Source organism: Hordeum vulgare, chromosome 3H (assembly GCF_904849725.1).
Source record: "Hordeum vulgare subsp. vulgare chromosome 3H, MorexV3_pseudomolecules_assembly, whole genome shotgun sequence".
Lineage (NCBI taxonomy): Eukaryota > Viridiplantae > Streptophyta > Magnoliopsida > Poales > Poaceae > Hordeum > Hordeum vulgare.
The window spans coordinates 510,465,219-510,484,602 of NC_058520.1; the positions used below are offsets into that span (position 1 = coordinate 510,465,219).

Consider the following 19,384-nt stretch of genomic DNA (forward strand, 5'->3'; position numbering starts at 1 on the left):
TCTAGTTATATATCGGAGAGTAGGATTCTTTTTTCTCCTCTTCTATGCTCTGGTGAGGAATCTTGACGTAATATTTTAATTCTACTCCTCTTATCACTCAAAAAAAATTTAGGATCACGCGGATATTTTTGGAATCTGTATGATGCCGATGTGACGGAGTTCTGTCTTGGTGCCTCCTATCTGCTTTAAGTTTCAGGGGAGTTGAGCTCCAGGGGATTCTCGAGCACATCGTTATCATTCAGATTTCTTAGTATCTAAGAACGAAGGATGTTCGTAATTGCTTCAATACTAGTAGTGGCGAGATAACCCCGATGTCCCCAGTACTGGTGCAGATTGTTCGGGAGTACTGCCATACTATGTATCGTTGTGATCACGAGGGTCTGTTGTAGATGAAGGTCCGAGATTCTGGTCGTGTGTTGACGGATGTGATACAGGTGACAGGTTAGTATAGGAGTTGTGTGATATTACTCCTTGTATCCGTGTACCAGATTGCATGACCAGATATTTCGGGAATTCATAGGTGGGAATTCAAGTAGTTCCTTATAGGACAATCTTCCAACAAATCCTCGCCCTTTGTTTTGTTGAACTATGGTAATTCAAGTTGCTTCGATGTCAAGTGGTGATTTCAGATCTTCCCTAAGAGGTGTTCTCATATTTTTATGTGAATGCTAATCCTTTTGCTCAATCAATTGTCTTATCAATTCCTTTCAACCGGAGTCATCGTATCAATTCCATTCAACCGGTGTGCTTCTCTTCAATTGAATTCAATCTTATCTAATTTTGCAAGATCATTCTCTCAATTCTTACCGGAGTTCGTCTCATCTGTTCCAAGTTCTCTTTGTTTTCCCTGCCCTCCCACCCTTTTCTTCAGTGATTCAATTTTCATCCAAGAGTTTTATTTTCATTGTGCTTCCGCTGTCTGTTCTTTTCTCTCTTACCCGGTGATTCATTGTGAAGATTCTCAGGAGATTCGTGTCATATTTGTTCATTCTTGTCATCCTTACCGGTGAATTCAATTTAATTATTCGTGTTCATTATATCCTGTTCATCCTTGTAATTCTTTCCCATGTTGGAAATTCTTATCAGTCTTCTTGTTATTTATTCCTCTCTTTTCGATCCGGAGCGTTGAAGCTATCTTAGAAGTTTTTGTTTCCAATCTTTTCAATTATTTCGAGGTGCTAACCTCATATAGTTCTCTTCATACCGGTGCATTATCTCTCTTCTAAGCAATCTTTTCTAACGGTGGTTTCTTTGAGTGGGCCCATAACCCACAGGTTTTCCCCCAGGATCTTATTTAGCTCTTGTAATCTTTCCGGAGATATTTAATTCTTTTCAGCTATGACGTAAGTATGATTTCCATCAGTCATATCCCTTCGTCAAGATCTATTTGAATTAATTCTCATATTGGCTCAACCTTCCATTCTTCTTTATTCCGGAGTGTCTCGGCTATTATTGGTGTTGTTCCTCGTCATCATTCTCAGCTTGCAAATTCGGAGGAGTGTTTCTCTCAATCTTGGTCTATTCTCTTGGATATTCGTCATTTCAGCTTCATGTTATCATCTTGAATTTGTTCCAATCATGTGTATCCCTTTCTTGCGATGCGGTGCATTTCTGAGTTGTTTTATTTCCCGTTCCTCCGAAGGCCATCATTTTAGAAGATTCTTCGTTCTCAGCTTTCAGCTTCATCCTCAATTCTTCTTATTTGTTGTCTCTTCGTTCATCTCTCGGTTATTCAGGCGCCTTTTTCAAGTTTTCTCTCAGGTGGCGCATGAGCTCTTCATTCTCATGTATCTCCATTAATTCTTGGTTTTCCCATTCAATTGTGAATTCTTACCGGTGCTTCCTTCATTTATGCTTCAAGTGGTGCTTATCTCTCTGTCTCTTCAAGATTCATTTCAAGAAGAATAAGTGGTATGCTAAATCTGTTGCTTGTCATCAATTAAACTTGATGAAGGATAAGCATAACATAATTCTTATTCTTGTTCATACTAATCTGAATTCTTTTTCCGGAGTGGCTCATGATATCAATTCCTTTTCTCAAGTGTGCTTATCTTTCTTTTCCAGCGTTCCAAGTTTTCTCAAGTATCTCTTCGTGAAGCTTCATCGAAGACTTTGCAAGGCTTCAATCTTATTCTTTCTTCCTTCCTATCTTGCACCATCCTTTTGTATACGGAGGTCCTTCTTGGTGGTTCATCAAGGTTTCAATCCATTCTCAAGTGTTCTTCAAGAATCTTATTGGAGAACCTCAAGTTTTTCTTCTCTTGCATTTCCAAGTGCATTTGTTCTTCCTTTTCCTTTGAGGTGGTATTATAGCATTCTTGTTAGTGTAGGAGCCTCGAAGAGATTTTCTTTCAGGAATGAGATAATTAAACCCACCAATTCTTTGATCATGAGATTTTTTCAACCCATGATTTCTTCATTGAGCTATCTTGGTTTGCATTTCACCTAAAGCTTTTCCTATGGATTATGCTATCATGGTGCTTGTCATTAATCCTCGTTCTCAAGGCATCCTCTTGGTGTAAGAAGTGTTCATTTCTTGTTGCTCCCAAGATATCCTTGTTTCTTTTAGTGGTTGGTTGTCACCTCATATATGTTGAGATGATTTTCATAAACCCACTACTATCTTGCTCTTCGTTGTTGGTTTTCCAACTACTATGACAATTCTCTGTCCAGAGGCTCTTCAATTCTATTGTGATGATAGTTGTCATTCTTTTCTTCATTCTCTTCTTCCGTATGAGCTAGTCCCTATTCTATTGTTCCGGAGGCATTGTGATGTTGCTCTTTTGGGTCTATTATGTTGTTCTACCAAGATCACGGTGTTCCCTTGTTCTATTTAGTTGTTTGTTATGATATTGTCTATTTCATCCTTCTTATCGAATTTTTTGTCCCATTTTCCTACCGAAGTGCTGCCGAAATTTTCCGTGAATTCTTGCTTCTTTCTCATATCATTCCTCATTGCCTTGCAACTTTCAAGGATCGTTGGTTTCACTCGTTTGTCAAAGAAGCGACTAAATTTTTACCTCTTGTTCTTTCTCATCTTCTCCCCCTTTCATTCTTGGATCTCGGGGCGAGATCCTCTTGTAGTGTAGGAGAGTTGTGACAGCCCGATGCCGACGTTCCAGAAGATTCACCTCTCTTTCCGTTTTCGTCGTGTGTCTATTTTCTTTTGTCGCTTCATCATCGCATCATGCGCATCATCACCATTGCATCGGCATCCCGTTGCCACCCGTTTTAAAAAATTGCATCCGTTGTTAGTTGCCGGTTTCCGCCGTTGTCCGTTCTAAGCCCGACCGCACCCGCACGCGCCGCGTCATCATCGAAACCTTGTTTTAAAAGTGTGTTTAAAAATTTCTATGAATGGATTGGAACTTGGCGTGCGGTCGTAATTAGTTATAGCTAGGCCGCCTGTCAAGTTTCGTCGCAATCGGAGTCCGTATGGTACCCGAACGGTTGACCGTAGCGGCACCGTATTCGGTCTATCGTCAGACGTTTTCCGGTATTTTAAATCTCGTTGCCGGGCTGCCCGTTTTCCCTCTCATCTCCGCCTAGCCCCTCTGGACAGTGCATCGACCCTACGCGCAGCCCAGTCCGAAAACCTCCTGAAACCCGAACCCGGGTGCTCGTGACCGTTGGGTCCGGATCAACCCCGTTTTACCGCAAACTATCTTCGGTTTGTCCAGTGGACTTCCTAACCTATTTTTCTGACCGTTTGATCAAGAATCGTACGGTCGAGATGAACCTAATCCTAGCCGCTAGCTATTTATATGGACCCTAATCTAGATCATACCTAATCCCAAAAAATCCTCCATCTTGTCCCGCAGCCGTCGCCACCCACCTCGTTTTCCCATCTGGCCAACCAGTTGCAGTCTCCTCCTTCCTCCTGTTCGGTCCAGGGCAGCCCCGCGCAACCCAGCGTCCTGTATGAGCTCCTTCGGTCCGTCCCAGGAGCTCGTGCCCGAAACCAGCGTTGCCCGTGCTCGATCGAGCCCAGCGCCGTTCCCCTCGCGTCCACGAGGACCTCCTGTAGCTTGCCATCGCCAGGAGCCGCAGCTCGCGTCCCTGTGTCACCCGTGCCGCCAAGTCCCGCATCGCGCTTGCTACTTCCTGTGCTGCATCGGCAGTGTGCCATCAAGCCAAGACCACGCCCTGCTCCATCTTGCGGTCAGTGGAGCAGCGAGCCAACGCCTCTGCCCCGAGGAACCCCCCCATCCCAACCAGGCTGGCCTCGTCTATCTCCTGCTTCCCTTACCGTGCTTTTCCTCTCATCTCATCCCTTCCCCTTCTTTTCTCTGCAAAAAAGCTCCCAGGGACGCCCGATCCATGGAGGTGAGCCGCCGAGAAGATTGCCATGGCGCCTCGAGATCACCGGGAATGGACGGATCCGGGCAGCCCCGCCCCAGATCCGGCGTCCCCGCCTCCGGATCGCCCGCCGGACGTGGTGCAGACGCCGTTGACGCGCAGCAACTTCCATGGCCGAACGCACCTCTTTCTCAGGTTCAGATTCAGTCACAGCGTTTTAAATCTCGTTAGACCCTGTGGTTGTATCGGTTCATTAGGAGACATCCATCACTTTTAGCACAAGCACAAAGCCAGCCGAGTTGGCTAGCACAACCGGCCTTGAGTCCCCACGGAAGCACCATTTTTTCAGTCATTTTATTCCATCACGAGAGGATGAGCTATTTGACATCGATGCCCTTTTGTGTCACAAACATGCAGTAGGCAAGCTGATCAAACCATAGTTCTTGCAACCAAGAGGTCTTTGGTTCGAATCCCAACCAAGCCCCTAATTTTTTTGCTGTTCTATATTGTTTTGCACAGCCACACATCCAAGCACATGGGCCCAAAGCTTCCGCTGGCTGCAGCCTTTTGCATAGATTCGGCCCAGTAGTGGTTTATTTAGCACGTGCAATTTCTCTTTAATTTCGGAAAAATGCATTGTTTTTCAAACGTTCGTAGTTTCTTAACCGTGCACCAGATCGGAGTGATTTAAATATGTAACTTGTCTAGAATTTTACGTAGAGTAATATTTTCCAACTCTAATGCATAATTAGAACTGTTTAGTGTGATGTTTGCATCGGTTTGTGTGTTGACGTGTTGAAACGGTTTAGATCGTAACTATTTGTCCGTAGCTCCGTTGGAGATGTGCCATATATGTAAATGGTGCAGAACGACGAGTAGAATCAGGTGAACCACTTTCTTTTTCCGTTTAACAAACCTCAAATGTGATTAGGACAAATCTGGACAGAATTAAGATTTAACACGTGGGGTCATTTCGGAGATGCTATATGTCGTTTCCGGTCTCATTTAAAATGCCTAGCTAGATAGATTAATTGTGATTCACCCTCGTGCCATGTTTAACAACACTTAATATATCCGTGTACCTGAACGAGAGTGAACTAAATAATTCAACGTGGAGTTTCGTCGATATGCAACTCGTTGCATATCGAGCTTCACTTAATGTGTAGTGTTTGATTGTTGTGATTGTCATGCCTTGCATTAGTCCGTTCATGCATCATATGTGTTGTGCATCGTCTGGTGAATATCGTGTGTTGATTCTTGTTTTCGGTTTCCTCCGTCTCGATAGAGTTCGACTACATCGCTTCGTCTGCTTCACAGAGTCATTCTTCTTCCAAGTGGGATCTTAGGCAAGATGACCATTTCCCCAGATACCATTACTATCATTGCCATGCTAGTTATTTCGATGCTTTCGGTTATGTCTCGTTTCCTACCACCTGTAAAATGTCAGCCTCTCATCAATGCCATGATTACCTTCAACCTGTTCGACCTAGCAAACCACTGATTGGCTATGTTACTGCTTGCTTAACCCTGTTGTTAGCGTTGCTAGTTGCAGGTGTAGTTGCTTCCATGTGATAACATGGGTTCCTTGTTATATCACCATATTTAAATGCTATTTAATTTAATGCACCTATATACTTGGTAAAAGGTGGAAGGCTCGGTCTTTCTATCCTGGTGTTTTGTTCCACTTTTGCCCCCTTAGTTTCGGCTACCGGTGTTATGTTCCATAATTGAGCGCTCCTAACACGATCGGGGTTGTTATGGGGACCCCCTTGATAATTCGTTTTAGATTAAAGCTGGTCTGGCAAGGCCCAACATTGGTACTACATTTGCCCAACATAATAACTTGTTAATACTGAAAGCATAGGGCATCATGAAACCGAGGAGTAATTTCACATAATACACGGGGGCCAGTGCTGTTGGTGGTGGTCCAAAACTAGAGCCGTTTGCGGGGCCAACCTGGGGCAACTCGGGAGATTTCTATCAGGCCACCATACGCTGTGCTTATCCGTCGTGTCGTGAGAACGAGATACGCGGCTCCTATCGGGATCGTCGACACGCGGGGCGGCTTGCTGGATTAGTTTTACCTTTGACGAGATATCTTGTGCATCGGGATTCCGGTGATGCTTTGGGTAATCTCAGAGTTGAGGTTTTCCACTAGGGAATCTGACGAGATCGCGAGCTTCGTGATTGAGGATTTCTATGCGGCTTGTGGTAATTTGTGATGGACTAGTTGGAGCACCCCTGCAGGGTTAAATCTTTCGGAAAGCCGTGCCCGCGGTTATGTGGCAACGTGGAAACTTTGTTTAACACTGTTTCTAGATAACTTGAAGTTAACTTAATTAAAATATGCCAATTGTGTGCGTAACCGCGACTGTCTCTTTCGTGAGTTCCTTCTCCGATCAAGGACACGGTGGGGTTATGTCTGACGTAGGTACGTGTTCAGGATTATTCATTTGATCATCAGTAGTTCACGTCCGCTATGCGTAGATCTTCCCCCTCTTATTTCTTGTACTCGTAAGTTAGCCACCAAATAATGCTTAGCCGCTGCTGCAACCTCACCACTTAACCATACCTTACCCATTAAGCTTTGCTAGTCTTAATACCTTTGGAAATGAGATTGCTGAGTCCCCTGTGGCTCACAGATTACTACAACACCAGTTGCAGGTACAGGTAAAGGTTACTTCACGCGAGCGCGTTGATTGTTCATTTGGAGTTGCTTCTTCTTCTTCTTCTTCTTCATCGATCTAGGATGGGTTCCAGGCCGGCAGCCTGGGATAGCAAGGATGGACGTCGTTCTTCTTTTGTCGTTTGTTTTCGTCCATAGTCGGACCGTGCTCTTACTCTTGATGATTATGTAATGTACTGATGTGACTCTGATGTAGCTTGTGGCGAGTGTTAGCCAACTCTATTTATATATCTCTTCTTTTCAGTACATGTACTTGTAACGATATCCATTCTTGCGACACAACGAGATGCGTTTCTATCCCTGACGAGGCCCTCGTTCCAAATTGAGGATAGGGTCGCATCTTGGGCGTGACATATACCTTGTTCAATCTCGTTACCGGTAAGTCTCTTTACTTGTTCCATAGTACGTCATCGTGTGACTAACTCCTTAGTCACATTGAGCTCATGATGATGTTCTACCGAGTGGTCCCAGAGATACCTCTCCGTCACACGGAGTGACAAATCCCGATCTTGATTCGTACCAACCCAACAGACACTTCCACAGATACCCGTAGTGCACCTTTATAGTCACCCAATTACGTTGTGACGTTTGATACACCCAAAGCACTCCTACGATATCCGGGAGTTGCACAATCTCACGGTCGAAGGAAAAGATACTTGACATTAGAAAAGCTTTAGCATATGAATAATACGATCTAGTGCTATGCTTAGGATTGTGTCTTGTCCATCACATCATTCTCCCAATGATGTGATCCCGTTATCAATGACATCTAATGCCCATGACCAGGAAACGATGATCATCTGTTGACTAACGAGCTAGCCAACTAGAGGCTTGCTAGGGACACATTGTGATCTATTTATTCACACATGTATTATTGTTTCCTGTTAATACAATTATAGCATGAACAATAGACGATTATCATGAACAAGGAAATATGATAATAACCATTTTATTATTGCCTCTAGGGCATATTTCCAACAATACCTTCCGCCCATTTCGTCAAACACCTCGGCCGCGGGGGGAGCGGCATCGTTCAACGGCATCGCCGGAGCACCTCCTTGCGGGGGGGGGGGGGAGTCAGAAGTTGAATAAGGTGGCTTCCTTGTAGCCGGAACCTTCCTCCGCTTTACGACCGCGGCCTTACCGGCCTTCTCCGCCCCGGCCGGGATCGCACTACGGCGTTGGCGCCCGGAGCGCGGGCCGTCGCGGCGGGGGCAGCCGAATTCCCGCCTTGCACGACCACATTGCGCTGCCTCTTTCGGGAAGGCGCGGCGTGTGCTTGGGCAACGACGGCGGGGACAACATGGCCGGCGACGAGATCCGCCTGAGGGGAAGGAGCATGCGCGACCTCGACGGTGACGGGGGACAACATGGGGTCTTCCATGGCGGCGAGGAACGGCCGGGGAGGAGGAACCAGAGCTTGCGGAGGGGGGGATGGTGGCGGAGGGTGCGGGGAGGGGGGAAAGGGCGCGCATAAATGTCCCTCCCGCCAAATCTCGCACCGAATAGGGGTTCAGCTCGGGTCGGCCTCCCAGCCCGTGAAGATGGAGGTTGGGGGAGAAGATTTGTCGCGCCCCGCAAAAAAATTGCGGGTCGGGGCGGGATGCAGGATCTGATCGTGCGGATTTTCCGGCCCAGACCCGCAATTTGACGGTTATTTTGCAGACCGAGGCGGGATGCGGGGTCTGCTAGAGTTGCACTTAACCAACCATTGACACATCCACATGCAAATTGGTGGTTTTATGCATCGGGCTCTAATTGTTTGACTGGTTGAACCCACATTTTTGTATAGTCATTTTAATTTATCCCCATCCCGTCGGAATACTTTACTCGTTTGCGTGACAAGGTCCCTAAAATATATTTTTGGCAACTAATTTATGTTAGAGTCTACTTATGAAAATCATATAAAACGATATATTGCAAAAGTACTTGTGGGGGTGAAATTGTGCACATTTTTTTATAGCTAACCTAAGTTATATTCGAAAATGTTGTTAGTCACAAGTATTTGTTTTAACATCCGAAAAACTACAACTGAGAGAACTAGACCGATGACACAACAAGCATGCGGTGACGACTGGGAGAGAAGAGCTTCCGCGCAGGCAACCCAGACAGGTTTAGGGACGACACCTGTCGGGTTTGGGTATGGGCGGAGCCATCCCGTATTCTTACCCGGACTCCTTATATCCATACCCGTCGGGTATAATTTTTACCCATATCCATCACTCGACGGGGTAAATCAGTAGCCGTGGGTAAAATACCCACCTTTGCAAATAATCAGTTTGAACAACACTAGTCATAGACAATAAAATATATCATAACTTATAAACAATAAGACAACATAACATGAGCACATACTTATAAAACTACTCCCTCCGTTCCTTTATATAAGGAGTATTTGTTTTGTGATAAAATTTCATAATGTAAGGTGCATTCCTTCTAATTCCTCATAATTCCGTCATTAACCCTTCGTAAAAAGGAAAAGTATCTCCCCCTGATTGCATGCATCCTTCTTTCAAAGAAAAAAAAAGAAAAGTATCCCTCTCTTAATTGCGTGTATCTCTTATTTTCCTAGCCTAAAGAATTTAGTTGCCACTAATCAATGATCTAACCAAGGTTAATCTCATCCCAAGAGCAAGTACAATGAAGCTGAGTCAGCTGGCTATAAGAAATAAAGTAGTATATTTTTACTTAGTTGGAGGAAAGAGAAGAAGAGAGAGAAGGTAAGCGGAATCTTAGTTAAGAACCAGCTCTAGCACGTGCTCCTAATAGCCACTTTTCGAGAGTGAAAGATGAGTCATATAATAAAAAGTAGTACACTCTTCTAACTAAATATTATACATGTTAGCTATAAAATGAACTATAGATGGCATGACAACGTTTTATAACCAGCAGCTGGCTATACTATTAGTCATGCTTAACAGATGTATAATTATGTGTCTTGATCACCGTGTCAAAAATAATACACCTTACATAAAAAAATGAAGGGAGGAGATGACATCATAGACAACGACACATTCTAACAAAGATGAAAATTTTCTGTTGAACAACAACGTATCCAAACAACAACGCATGTCATTACACTTTAATTTCACAAAGTCACGATAAAGTGTAAATATAATTTAGTCATGCTTGTGAGATTTTATACGGGTACACGGGCAATGCAGATATAGTTTATACAATCACATATTCGTATCCGTTGTATCCAATAGGTTTGTGATTTTTTTCTATTTACGCACCATGAGTAACTTTTTTGTCTTATGTATCCTTACACTTATGAGTTTTCTATACGTCGGGGTAATACGTACCCATGTCCAATGCCGGTTCAGCGGATCTCCACGACGATCGCTTCATGCAGGTGTGAACTGAGACATTAGTGTATGGTATCCAGATACGCAATAACTATGTCATATATAGATGTAACCTAGACACATCTATCCATTTACTGTATTATCATGGGTCATTGCCCCCCTCTGGCCCTCTTGTCCACCCTACCAGCCCAGCCCGTGTGCTTGGTGCCTTGTGCTGCCTTGTATAAGAACATGCGATAGCGTGTAGCGTGTTCCTTATCGCCTCGCCAGAATCAAGAGTACGAGTGCTTTGCTTTCTCAAAAACTGCAGCACGCTAGTAGCTAAGAGCATCTCCAACAGCCGCGCTATACTAACGCCACGCCGCAAAAAAAACAAATATAGCGCGCGCGCAACGCGAGGGACAGCTCCAGCGGGCGCGTTAAAACCGCGCGCGCTAAAATGAGTTGGACGCGCTGGCCATAGCTCCCGCGCTGCGTATATTTCGGACGTCCACTTCCGCGCGCGGCAGACTCGAGCGCGCACGCGAACTCTCTCCTTTTCTTCCTCCTTTGCTCCCGCGCGCGCCGGCGCCAGCGCCAATGCCACCATGAACGCGCACACCGGCACCCCGCTGACCCCGCTGTACAGCCGCGACCCCCCCCCCCCCCCCCCCCGTCACCGCAGCCGCCGCCGCCGCCGCCGCCGCAGCCGCCGAAAACCCTAGCGCGGCGGGCGTTGGCGCTGGCGCCGCCGCCGCCACCGGAGCTCCGCCTACCGTCGGCCTCGCGCGCAGCCTCTTCTTGCCGCCGCGGATGACCACGCCGACGGGTGGCGTCGCGCCGGCGCCGTTCCGTGCCGCCGCCGCACCGTCGGAGCGGAAGAAAGGAAAAACATCCGCGAAGAAGAAGACGACGGACGGCTCCGGCAGCTCGAAGACGAAGAAGAAGCTTGCAGGGCGGCGGACCGGCGCGGCGTCTACCGAAGATGTGTTATATGTCTTCAACTTTGTTGGATGAACTTGTATTTTGAACTTGGTTGGATGAACTTGTGGGCATGACTTTTATTCATCAACTTGTTTGTGTTAAATTTCACATGTTCATTGCATTTTGATGAATGTTTCATACTATTTTTTGTCCAAATATCATATATTTGGGCGCTGCTACATTTTAACGCGTTGCTGGAGCGGAACGCGCGCGCTACATTTTACAGCTACTGCTGGAGCCAGCGCTGCGCGACGCGTCAAACCAGACGACCAACACGCAGCAAATTAGTTTTTTAGGCGCGACACGAAGCGCGGCTGTTGGAGATGCTCTAAGCTAACGATGGTCTCGCTTTGTCTTGCGCGCTGTTTAGCCTCACACAGCCGTACGAAGCCACTATTCTGGCATCCTGCCCACGGAAGTGCCCTCTGCCCTGCCTGTTGAAAAGAGCACGTACCCGTGAGAAGGGCTGCTCACACATGGATGCAATTTCTCCTTACCACAATACCACGCCGTCGTATCTAGATTTGGCACCCACCGTCGCCGCAGCGAACCGGCGCTGCTGGCTCTATCCGTCGGCCCGTATGGCCGTGGCCGGCATCCACCGACGCGCACGCCCGCGAGTATGGAACTGGAACGCGGCGAGGAACGAAGGCAGCCCGGCTACCGAGGAGAGGACCGGAGCGGAGGAAGACCAGCACCACACGGGACGGGACGCAACGCAACGGGGATGGCCAGCACAGCAGGGAGGGAGCCCTGGGTCGTGATGTCACGCGGCGCCGTGCATCATCATCATCATCATAAAATTCGCAATCTCCACGCCGCGCGCCAGCCAGCCCCCGTCCCCCGCGTCACCAGTTCCCGCCTCGGGAGTCGGGGAGCGCGGGCCCCGCGACGCAGCCGAGCCTCCTCCCCCACCCCCAGTCCCCGCCGTTTCAGCGTTCAGCGCAGCGCCTTTCCCTGCCCAGGGGTCCCACCGCCGCCTACCGTTGCCTCGTAGGGCCAGGGCCCGCCTTTCACCGTAGCCACGCCGCGTCCTCCTCTTTGTTTTCTGGACAATCCGCCATGCCCTCCTCTGTCCTGCTCCATATCACCATGCCTACGTATCGTATCAACTCACACGTCCATTTGAATTTCCACAACTATCACAAGTAACACCTCGTTCTTATTTCGCTACAGATATATATTGTCTTTATTACCCGGGAAACTTCACTAAAAAACAAAAATATTACCCGGGAAATAACACGCTAGCAGCATTATCAAGCATAATTAAAGCACAAATGTAATATAAACACCTTCCTTTCCTGGATGCTAGACTGACCTGTGGTAGAAATTTAAGGTGGTTCCACAAATGGAAATAGCCAATAACTTAACAACATATTATTAGCGTGTTTTTGTAGGACCGAGAGTATTGAGGTTTGGAATTCAAATGCGGGTGTTCATAACCGATTAACGAGTAGTGTGGTGCAACAAAGAAACGAGTAGGCAACAAACACTCGTTATCCTTGTTTCATTATCTTCTTTCGATTGATCTGCGTATATATAGTAGTGAAAAATATGTCCTTTTTTATTAAAAAACGTTGGAAAATCATGTCCTAATATATCAATGAAATGTCACTACAAGCGTTAGAAAATACGTTAGTATTAGTGTGAAGCTAAAAACAATGTCGGTGTGGTCGATTAGCTAAACTCTTATATTAGCCGAAAGTCTTCGAAATCAAAAGGATGTATTGTCCACAAATATACAGTTTATGAGGCAAACAAATTGTTTGGAGTGAAATTTGTGGTTTTATATGCAAGCCATAACGATAACTTGTGTTTGTGTGAATTTATGAAAAACCATGAATAAAATAAATCAAGGTTTTATGATATGTTTCTACATTGAATATTGGTATGAAGTAATAGGTTGGAACTTTCATAAGGTTATTCCAAGTCTATTCACAACACAAGTTGGAGCGGCCCATTGAGGACACCAAGTCAAAATGATGGTCGAACGTGCTTCTCAACACGAGCCTCACCACTAAACATGCGGCTTTTACATTCTACATTGTCATTCTGAATAGTCGATTTAGAGTAGTGGGCCTTCCAGCGGACCACACACGACACAACTGAGCTAGGACCCATATGCGGGCCCATCAAACTCAAGAGGACCAACTTGTAGGTCATGCTCGACGTCTCACCATCGAACATGCACCTCTTACTATTACACATCGTAGTTCCGAATAGCCGGTTTAGAGTAGTGGGCCACCCAATGGACCACATACAAGGCAACAGAGCTGGGCACCATATGCGGGCCCATCAAGCCCGAGTGGACCGACCATCCCTAGGTTATGTTGGGTGCCTCACTATCGAACATGCGACTTTTACTCTGTCCGTTCTACATCGCAGTTCCGAATAGTCGTTTTGAAATAATGGGCTTCCTAATGGATCGCATGCGACACAACCGAGTTAAGCCCTAGATGCGGGCCCAAAAAACCAGAGAGGACAAACCTTTCGTAGGTCATGTTGGGTGCTTCAGTGCCGAACATGCGAGTTTTACTTGTTCGATCTACATCGTAGTTCCGAATAGTCGGTTTGAAGTAATGGGCTTCTTAATGGATCGCAAACAACGCAACCGAGATGTGGGCCCAGCCCAACCCAGCAAACCCGAGAGGACCAACTTTTGCCCTAGGTCAAGTTGGGTAATCCTAGGGTTCCGCCGACCCGCCGTCGCCGCCGCCGCCCCCTTTCTCTTGCAGTTGCTCGTTAACCCCGTCGCCTATAAATTGTACAAACACACAATGAATTTGTACGGGCTATTCTGAAATCCAAATTAAAATAGACAGTTCTAACTATATAGCAATAATAATGGAAACAATGAAAGCACAGTTGATCAACAGGGAGTTGCCTGTGCAGAAGAGAGGAACACAGACATAGCTATCCTCCCATCCGTCCATAGGTTAAAAGGCCAGCAGCAGCACAACGCCGAGAGCTCCATCTTTCTCCTATCCTCCTCCCCCTCCACCTCCCTCTCCACCTCTTCCCTCCCCCTCTCCCCCCTCTCCAAACCCTCCGCGGCCATAGCCATCGGGAGGGCCGGAGCTGGGGAAGGAGGCATTCCTCAAAGCCTGCGCGCCCCCCATCCAGATCCGCTTTTTCGGGTAGTCTCGGGCGATCTGGACTCTTGAGGAAGCCCCCCAAATCGTTTGTTGCAGAGACAAAGAAGTTGCCCTTGCGCACGCGGCTGCTGCCCCTCTGCTCCTTCTTCTTCCTAGCCTCGGATCAAAAGCAGCCGCCTTTGCATTTATTCTTCGTCGGGAGATCGCCCTCGCCAAGATTTCGGTGGGAACCCAATTCGCCGCGGTTCCTCGTGGAAAGTGCGCCGCTTCGGTTCTTGTTTCTCCACAGTCCTCCACCCATCCCCTATATATCTTCACCTCCTGTCCACCTACTCGCCTAACTTCCTTTTACTTTGATCCGCCCTCCCCCGCCTCGGTATTCGATCGCTGTCCGTGCAGTGGTTTCTTGATTTGACGCGGGCCAGATCGCTTTCTGGTGCTCACTTTTCCCCCGGAGCGGTTGAGGCGGTCCCCGTACTCGGTCGGAGGCATGGCGGCGGCGAACGGAGGCGGCGCGGCGCTGTTCAGCGAGGAGGAGCTCCGGGAGGTGAGCGGGGTGCGCCTGGGCGAGGGCTTCGTGGAGATGACGTGCGGATGCACCAGCCGCCGCTACGGCGATGCCGTCGGCCGCCTCCTAATCTACCCGTCCGGCGAGCTGGAGATTAGCTGCGAGTGCACGCCCGGCTGCCGCGAAGGTCAGTGGCCCACCCACCATACGCCCACGTCCGGTCGCCTTTTTTTTTCCTTTTCTTTTCTTGATTTCATGTCCGTGCATCGATGCTATGCACGGATGGTGTTTGGTCTTTTGGTCAAGCTGCTTCTTAACTCGATCTGCATGCAATGCCGGGTACAGCAGCTGCTCGCGCCCGGCGTCGCCTGCCTGCCTTCCAGTACTACTACTACTACTTGGTGTGCCCATGCTGCCGCTGCCGCTGCCGCCGCCGCCCATGCATTGTCATTGTTGCTCTGGCCAATGCCAATGCCAGGATATCTCTAGCGCGTCTGTGGGATTAACATGACCCGCATCATTCCTTCGGTTTATACATGCGAACCTTCATGCCGCAGGCCCTCTAGCGCATGTAACATGGGAGCGCCTCTTCCGTGGTACTACTACTTACCTAACGCACGTAGTTTGTCTCGTGTACTCTCTGCATGCTGGCGATGATCGGATTGCATCTCTGTTCACGCAGTTCAGGCAGGCTGCACGTTCTTGCTTTCTCTGTTTATGTTGATTGAGGTCTTTGTTTTGCATGTGGTATCAGATTTGCGCTTTGCTTGGGCCATGCGCCCTTCCGTGTCTATCCTTTGGGTGCTTGCTTGTGTCGTTTGCATTGGATAGGATATGGGAGGTCTGCTCCTGTCTCTGTTCTACCTGATCGCGTTGACGTTTATTTCTGACATATATCTTGATGATGCCTTTGGTTTTCCGTATCTGTATTTCAGTGTATCCGTACCAAACTTAGTAGACTATGATTGTGCTACCACCGAGGGTTTTACTGTACTCTATACTGTAGGTCATCTTGCATTATCTGTACATTCGTATGAGTTCAGAGTCTTCATATGAAATCCAGTGCCTTCAACCGAAAATGTCTCTAGGGCAGTTGAACACGTTAGGCAACCATTCTCTTATATTTTCATCAAATGTAGGTCTTTATTTGGTCTAGCCTGGTCATTAATTTTCATCATGGATGAAATGTGTGAAATAGCATAAGGCAAAAGGTGGCATCACTTATGAGTTCCGACTTGCCGTATCCTAGTTGATTTACATCTCCACCTTCCAGTTTTTAAGGATTTGTTTATGAAACCTAGATTGAGGTGTGATTAAACAAAGGTGAAAGGCTCTGCATTCAAAATATGCATTCCTTATGCCAATAAGTTATGACGGCGGCCTTCAGTAAGATGTTTATTGATCTGGGTGCATACAACGGGGGTGCTTCTTGCTAAAACAGCACCCAGCCTCTTAGGAAATTACTTGTGTTAACTTGATAAGTGCTATCTTTGCTGGAGTGACATCACAGATGACCATAGGTTGTGATTTTTCTTTTTAGCATTTCATCGCAGAAATGCGTTGTGTAGCTTGTTATTATGCTTTCTACAATAGTTCTGAACTTCTGTTGTCATGATTATATTCAGGATAATTGTCATTTGAGTTCTTTTTTACCTTGATTTCAGAAAAGCTGACTCCTTCAGCGTTTGAGAAGCACTCTGGAAGGGAGACTGCAGGAAAGTGGAGGAACACCGTGTGGGTCATGGTTGAAGGAGAAAAGGTTCCACTGGGGAAGACGGTTTTTCTCAAATACTACAACCTGTCAAACAAGTCTGCTAATGGCTCCAACAAAAGTCGTAATGGACGCCCATCGCACCGTGATGAGTTCATCCGCTGTAAAAGGTGTGACAAGGAGAGGAGGTTTCGGCTTCGGACCAAAGAAGAGTGCCGTGTTTACCATGATGCTCTTGCAAAACCTAACTGGACATGTGCAGATTTGACAGCTGATAGGTATGTGTTGCAACCAATTATGTTAAACGATAGTCTAGTTTACAAATATTGAGCTGCAGCTTACGTGTATTTCCTCCGTGCCATCATCTCGAATTCATGTTTGGCACTGTCAACGGGAATCTAATATTACTTAGTTCATATCAATTTCACGGCCAAGAAGTGTATATGATGATAGCAGCTATGAGAATGACCAGATAACCCTAACCAAAAAGTATTAGCTTACGTAGTACAATAAGCATAAGAGCGCAGAAGCAATCAAGTTATTAACATAAAAAATTGTGGCCCTTGTTCTCCAGTAAGACTAACAACAATAAACTGATGTAGAGTGCCAAACAAACTGCTCAACAGGTTGTTTTGTCTCTACCGGTAGAGTTACAAGGATAGTGGCACCTAGTTAATAATAATCCAAATAGCAGGTACATCACCCGTGGTATTATTGGCACTGCCTGCTGTGGCAGCAGGCAGCTCCAAGCTGATAAAATGTCGTACCTGTGGTACCAAATATTTTTGCAGCTTCTGACTAATACTTTTCTCAAGAAGTAAAATCCAGTGTTTTCAAAATTGTACCGTAGGAACTAGGAAGTTGAAACCAAAAACTGCTGGCCTGTACTGTATTACATGCTGTGAAAGTATGGCCGTGTAAGTTTGTTGCCAGTATTGTCAGTTGTCTGCACATTCGTGTGGCCTGTAACTACAGTGCACCGTCATTGATATTACTGTTTCTCTTAACTTTGCCTACTGGCATAATATCATGATATATGAAATTTATCAAGGATGGTTGAAGGTGTTTGCAGATCTTTTTTTTTCCTTGTGTGTGTTTAGCTTTAAAAAAGAAAATCAAATTGAACCATTGCTTTGCCTAGTGCACTTTGATAACTCTTTTCTCTTTCGATTGCATGCCATATGCTGTATTATTCCTAGTCATGCTGTTCCATTATTTTCTCTGGCATCAACTCATAGGGCTTATCTGACTTGTGGCTCACCATATGCATTTCTGATTCCACCAGCGTCACCTGCGAGGACGACGAGGAGCGAGGTAGCCGCAAGGTGCTCAAGGGCTGCTCGCGCGCGGCGTCGTGCACGGGGTGCATGAAGTGCGTGTGCTTCGGGTGCGAGATGTGCCGCTTCACCGACTGCGAGTGCCAGACCTGCGTCGACTTCTACCGCAACTCCAAGGAGTAGGGTGATGATCGCAGCAGCAGCAGCAGCAGCAGCAGGCATTCGTTCCATTGCATTCGTTAAGAACACCTAAAAAGCCCCCCTCTTGCCGAGGCTGTCGTCCATGGCGGTCCGGAGGTGGTCAGGCTTCCGTAGCTATCACCTCCCCGGCACATCACCAGGGAGGAGACAGACCCTATTCCGGTACCGAAAACATTGTTCTGTTCTTTCGTTGGTCCGTGGCTTTGCTTTGCTTCCGTTTCCATAAGACCCACCTGGGGGAGGCAAAGTCAGTAGCACCTGTTCCTGCATACCGTTCACCAACAGTCAGTTTACATTGAAATGCACTCTACATTGTCGGTGCCTGTGGGCTGTGGCTTTGGTTGGTCGTTGGTATAATCTTGTGGCTTTGACTTTGGTGCATGCAATGCAACGTGTTTGTGTGGCAAATGAGGCGCATGCCTATTGTGGAAAAGGCCGCGACATGACAGGCTGGGCGTGCGGTGCTGCGGCGGGAACTGTTGGGCGGTCGGAGCGGAGCAGCGGCGCACAGTGGCCAGCCCCTGTTTGGCGGCCCGCCTGCCCTGTTTGGCGCCCCGTCCGTGGTGCGGCTGGCATGGCAGCGGCGGCAGCAGTAGTAGTGGTAGGCCGGCCTGAGTTGGCTGTGGACGAGGAGCAGTGGCCAGTACGTGCAGCGGTGAAAGCGATGGGAGGTGGCATGCATGGGCATGGGGCGTGGTGGATCCACCGAGAGATTCGCGCGCAGGTGGAGGCGACAAAACTGACATGCATAGCCCAGCAGGCGTATAGGATGTCGCCCACCCCAGTGATTGTTTGTTTGATAGAGGCACTGGTACTATACGAGCTTTGCAGCCGGGGAAAGCGAGATGTAGTAGTGGCTACTGCTACTAGCTAGCATGCAATATGGTGGCGAGGAGACGTGCTCGATCCAGTGCGGCGGCTTGCCATCTGCTTCATACGTGCCGCGCCACGCGCAGGCTATGCCACCCGAGATCCTGTCCACTGTTGGACCTACCTGAGTTCACCGTGAATCACCAGAATGAATGTCTTCTTTGGTTCATACTCCCTTTAATTTTTCCTAACTATGATTATTTAGGTATAGAGAGAGTATGATATAAAAATCGCAAGAACATGAAAGTTGAAGAAATGAGATGACATGTATCTCACGCCAACTCCCACATCCAATAAGAACGTTTGTTCTGTCTGGACTTTGTCCGTTTGAGACGGTTAAAAGAGAGGAGTCACACGTTTTCCTGTTTGTGTTGGCCTTGCGTTCAACGGGTCTATCATGGCCGACAGGAGGGTGTATGTATTTTTTTTTTCATTTGCATTTCATTTTAGGCCACCAAAACGCATT

General features: G+C 47.2%; 1 protein-coding gene across 1 annotated transcript; it reads left to right on the forward strand.

Annotated features, from left to right (window-relative positions):
- Nucleotides 1-14,049: 14,049 nt before the first annotated feature.
- Nucleotides 14,050-18,423, forward strand: LOC123444568 (protein ULTRAPETALA 1-like). The gene is made up of 3 exons (XM_045121338.1): nucleotides 14,050-15,046; nucleotides 16,524-16,848; nucleotides 17,856-18,423. The coding sequence occupies exons 1-3, from the start codon at nucleotides 14,842-14,844 to the stop codon at nucleotides 18,028-18,030; spliced, it is 705 nt and encodes a 234-aa protein (XP_044977273.1). The 5' UTR covers nucleotides 14,050-14,841; the 3' UTR covers nucleotides 18,031-18,423.
- Nucleotides 18,424-19,384: the final 961 nt, after the last annotated feature.

What these genes read in the sequence shown, in the direction of transcription:
- LOC123444568 (XM_045121338.1), top strand. Translation starts at nt 14,842, where the DNA reads ATGGCGGCGGCGAACGGAGGCGGCGCGGCGCTGTTCAGCGAGGAGGAG. An exon ending in CACGCCCGGCTGCCGCGAAG is followed by an intron (nt 15,047 to 16,523) that starts GTCAGTGGCCCA and finishes CCTTGATTTCAG; the next exon opens with AAAAGCTGACTCCTTCAGCG. An exon ending in GCAGATTTGACAGCTGATAG is followed by an intron (nt 16,849 to 17,855) that starts GTATGTGTTGCA and finishes TGATTCCACCAG; the next exon opens with CGTCACCTGCGAGGACGACG.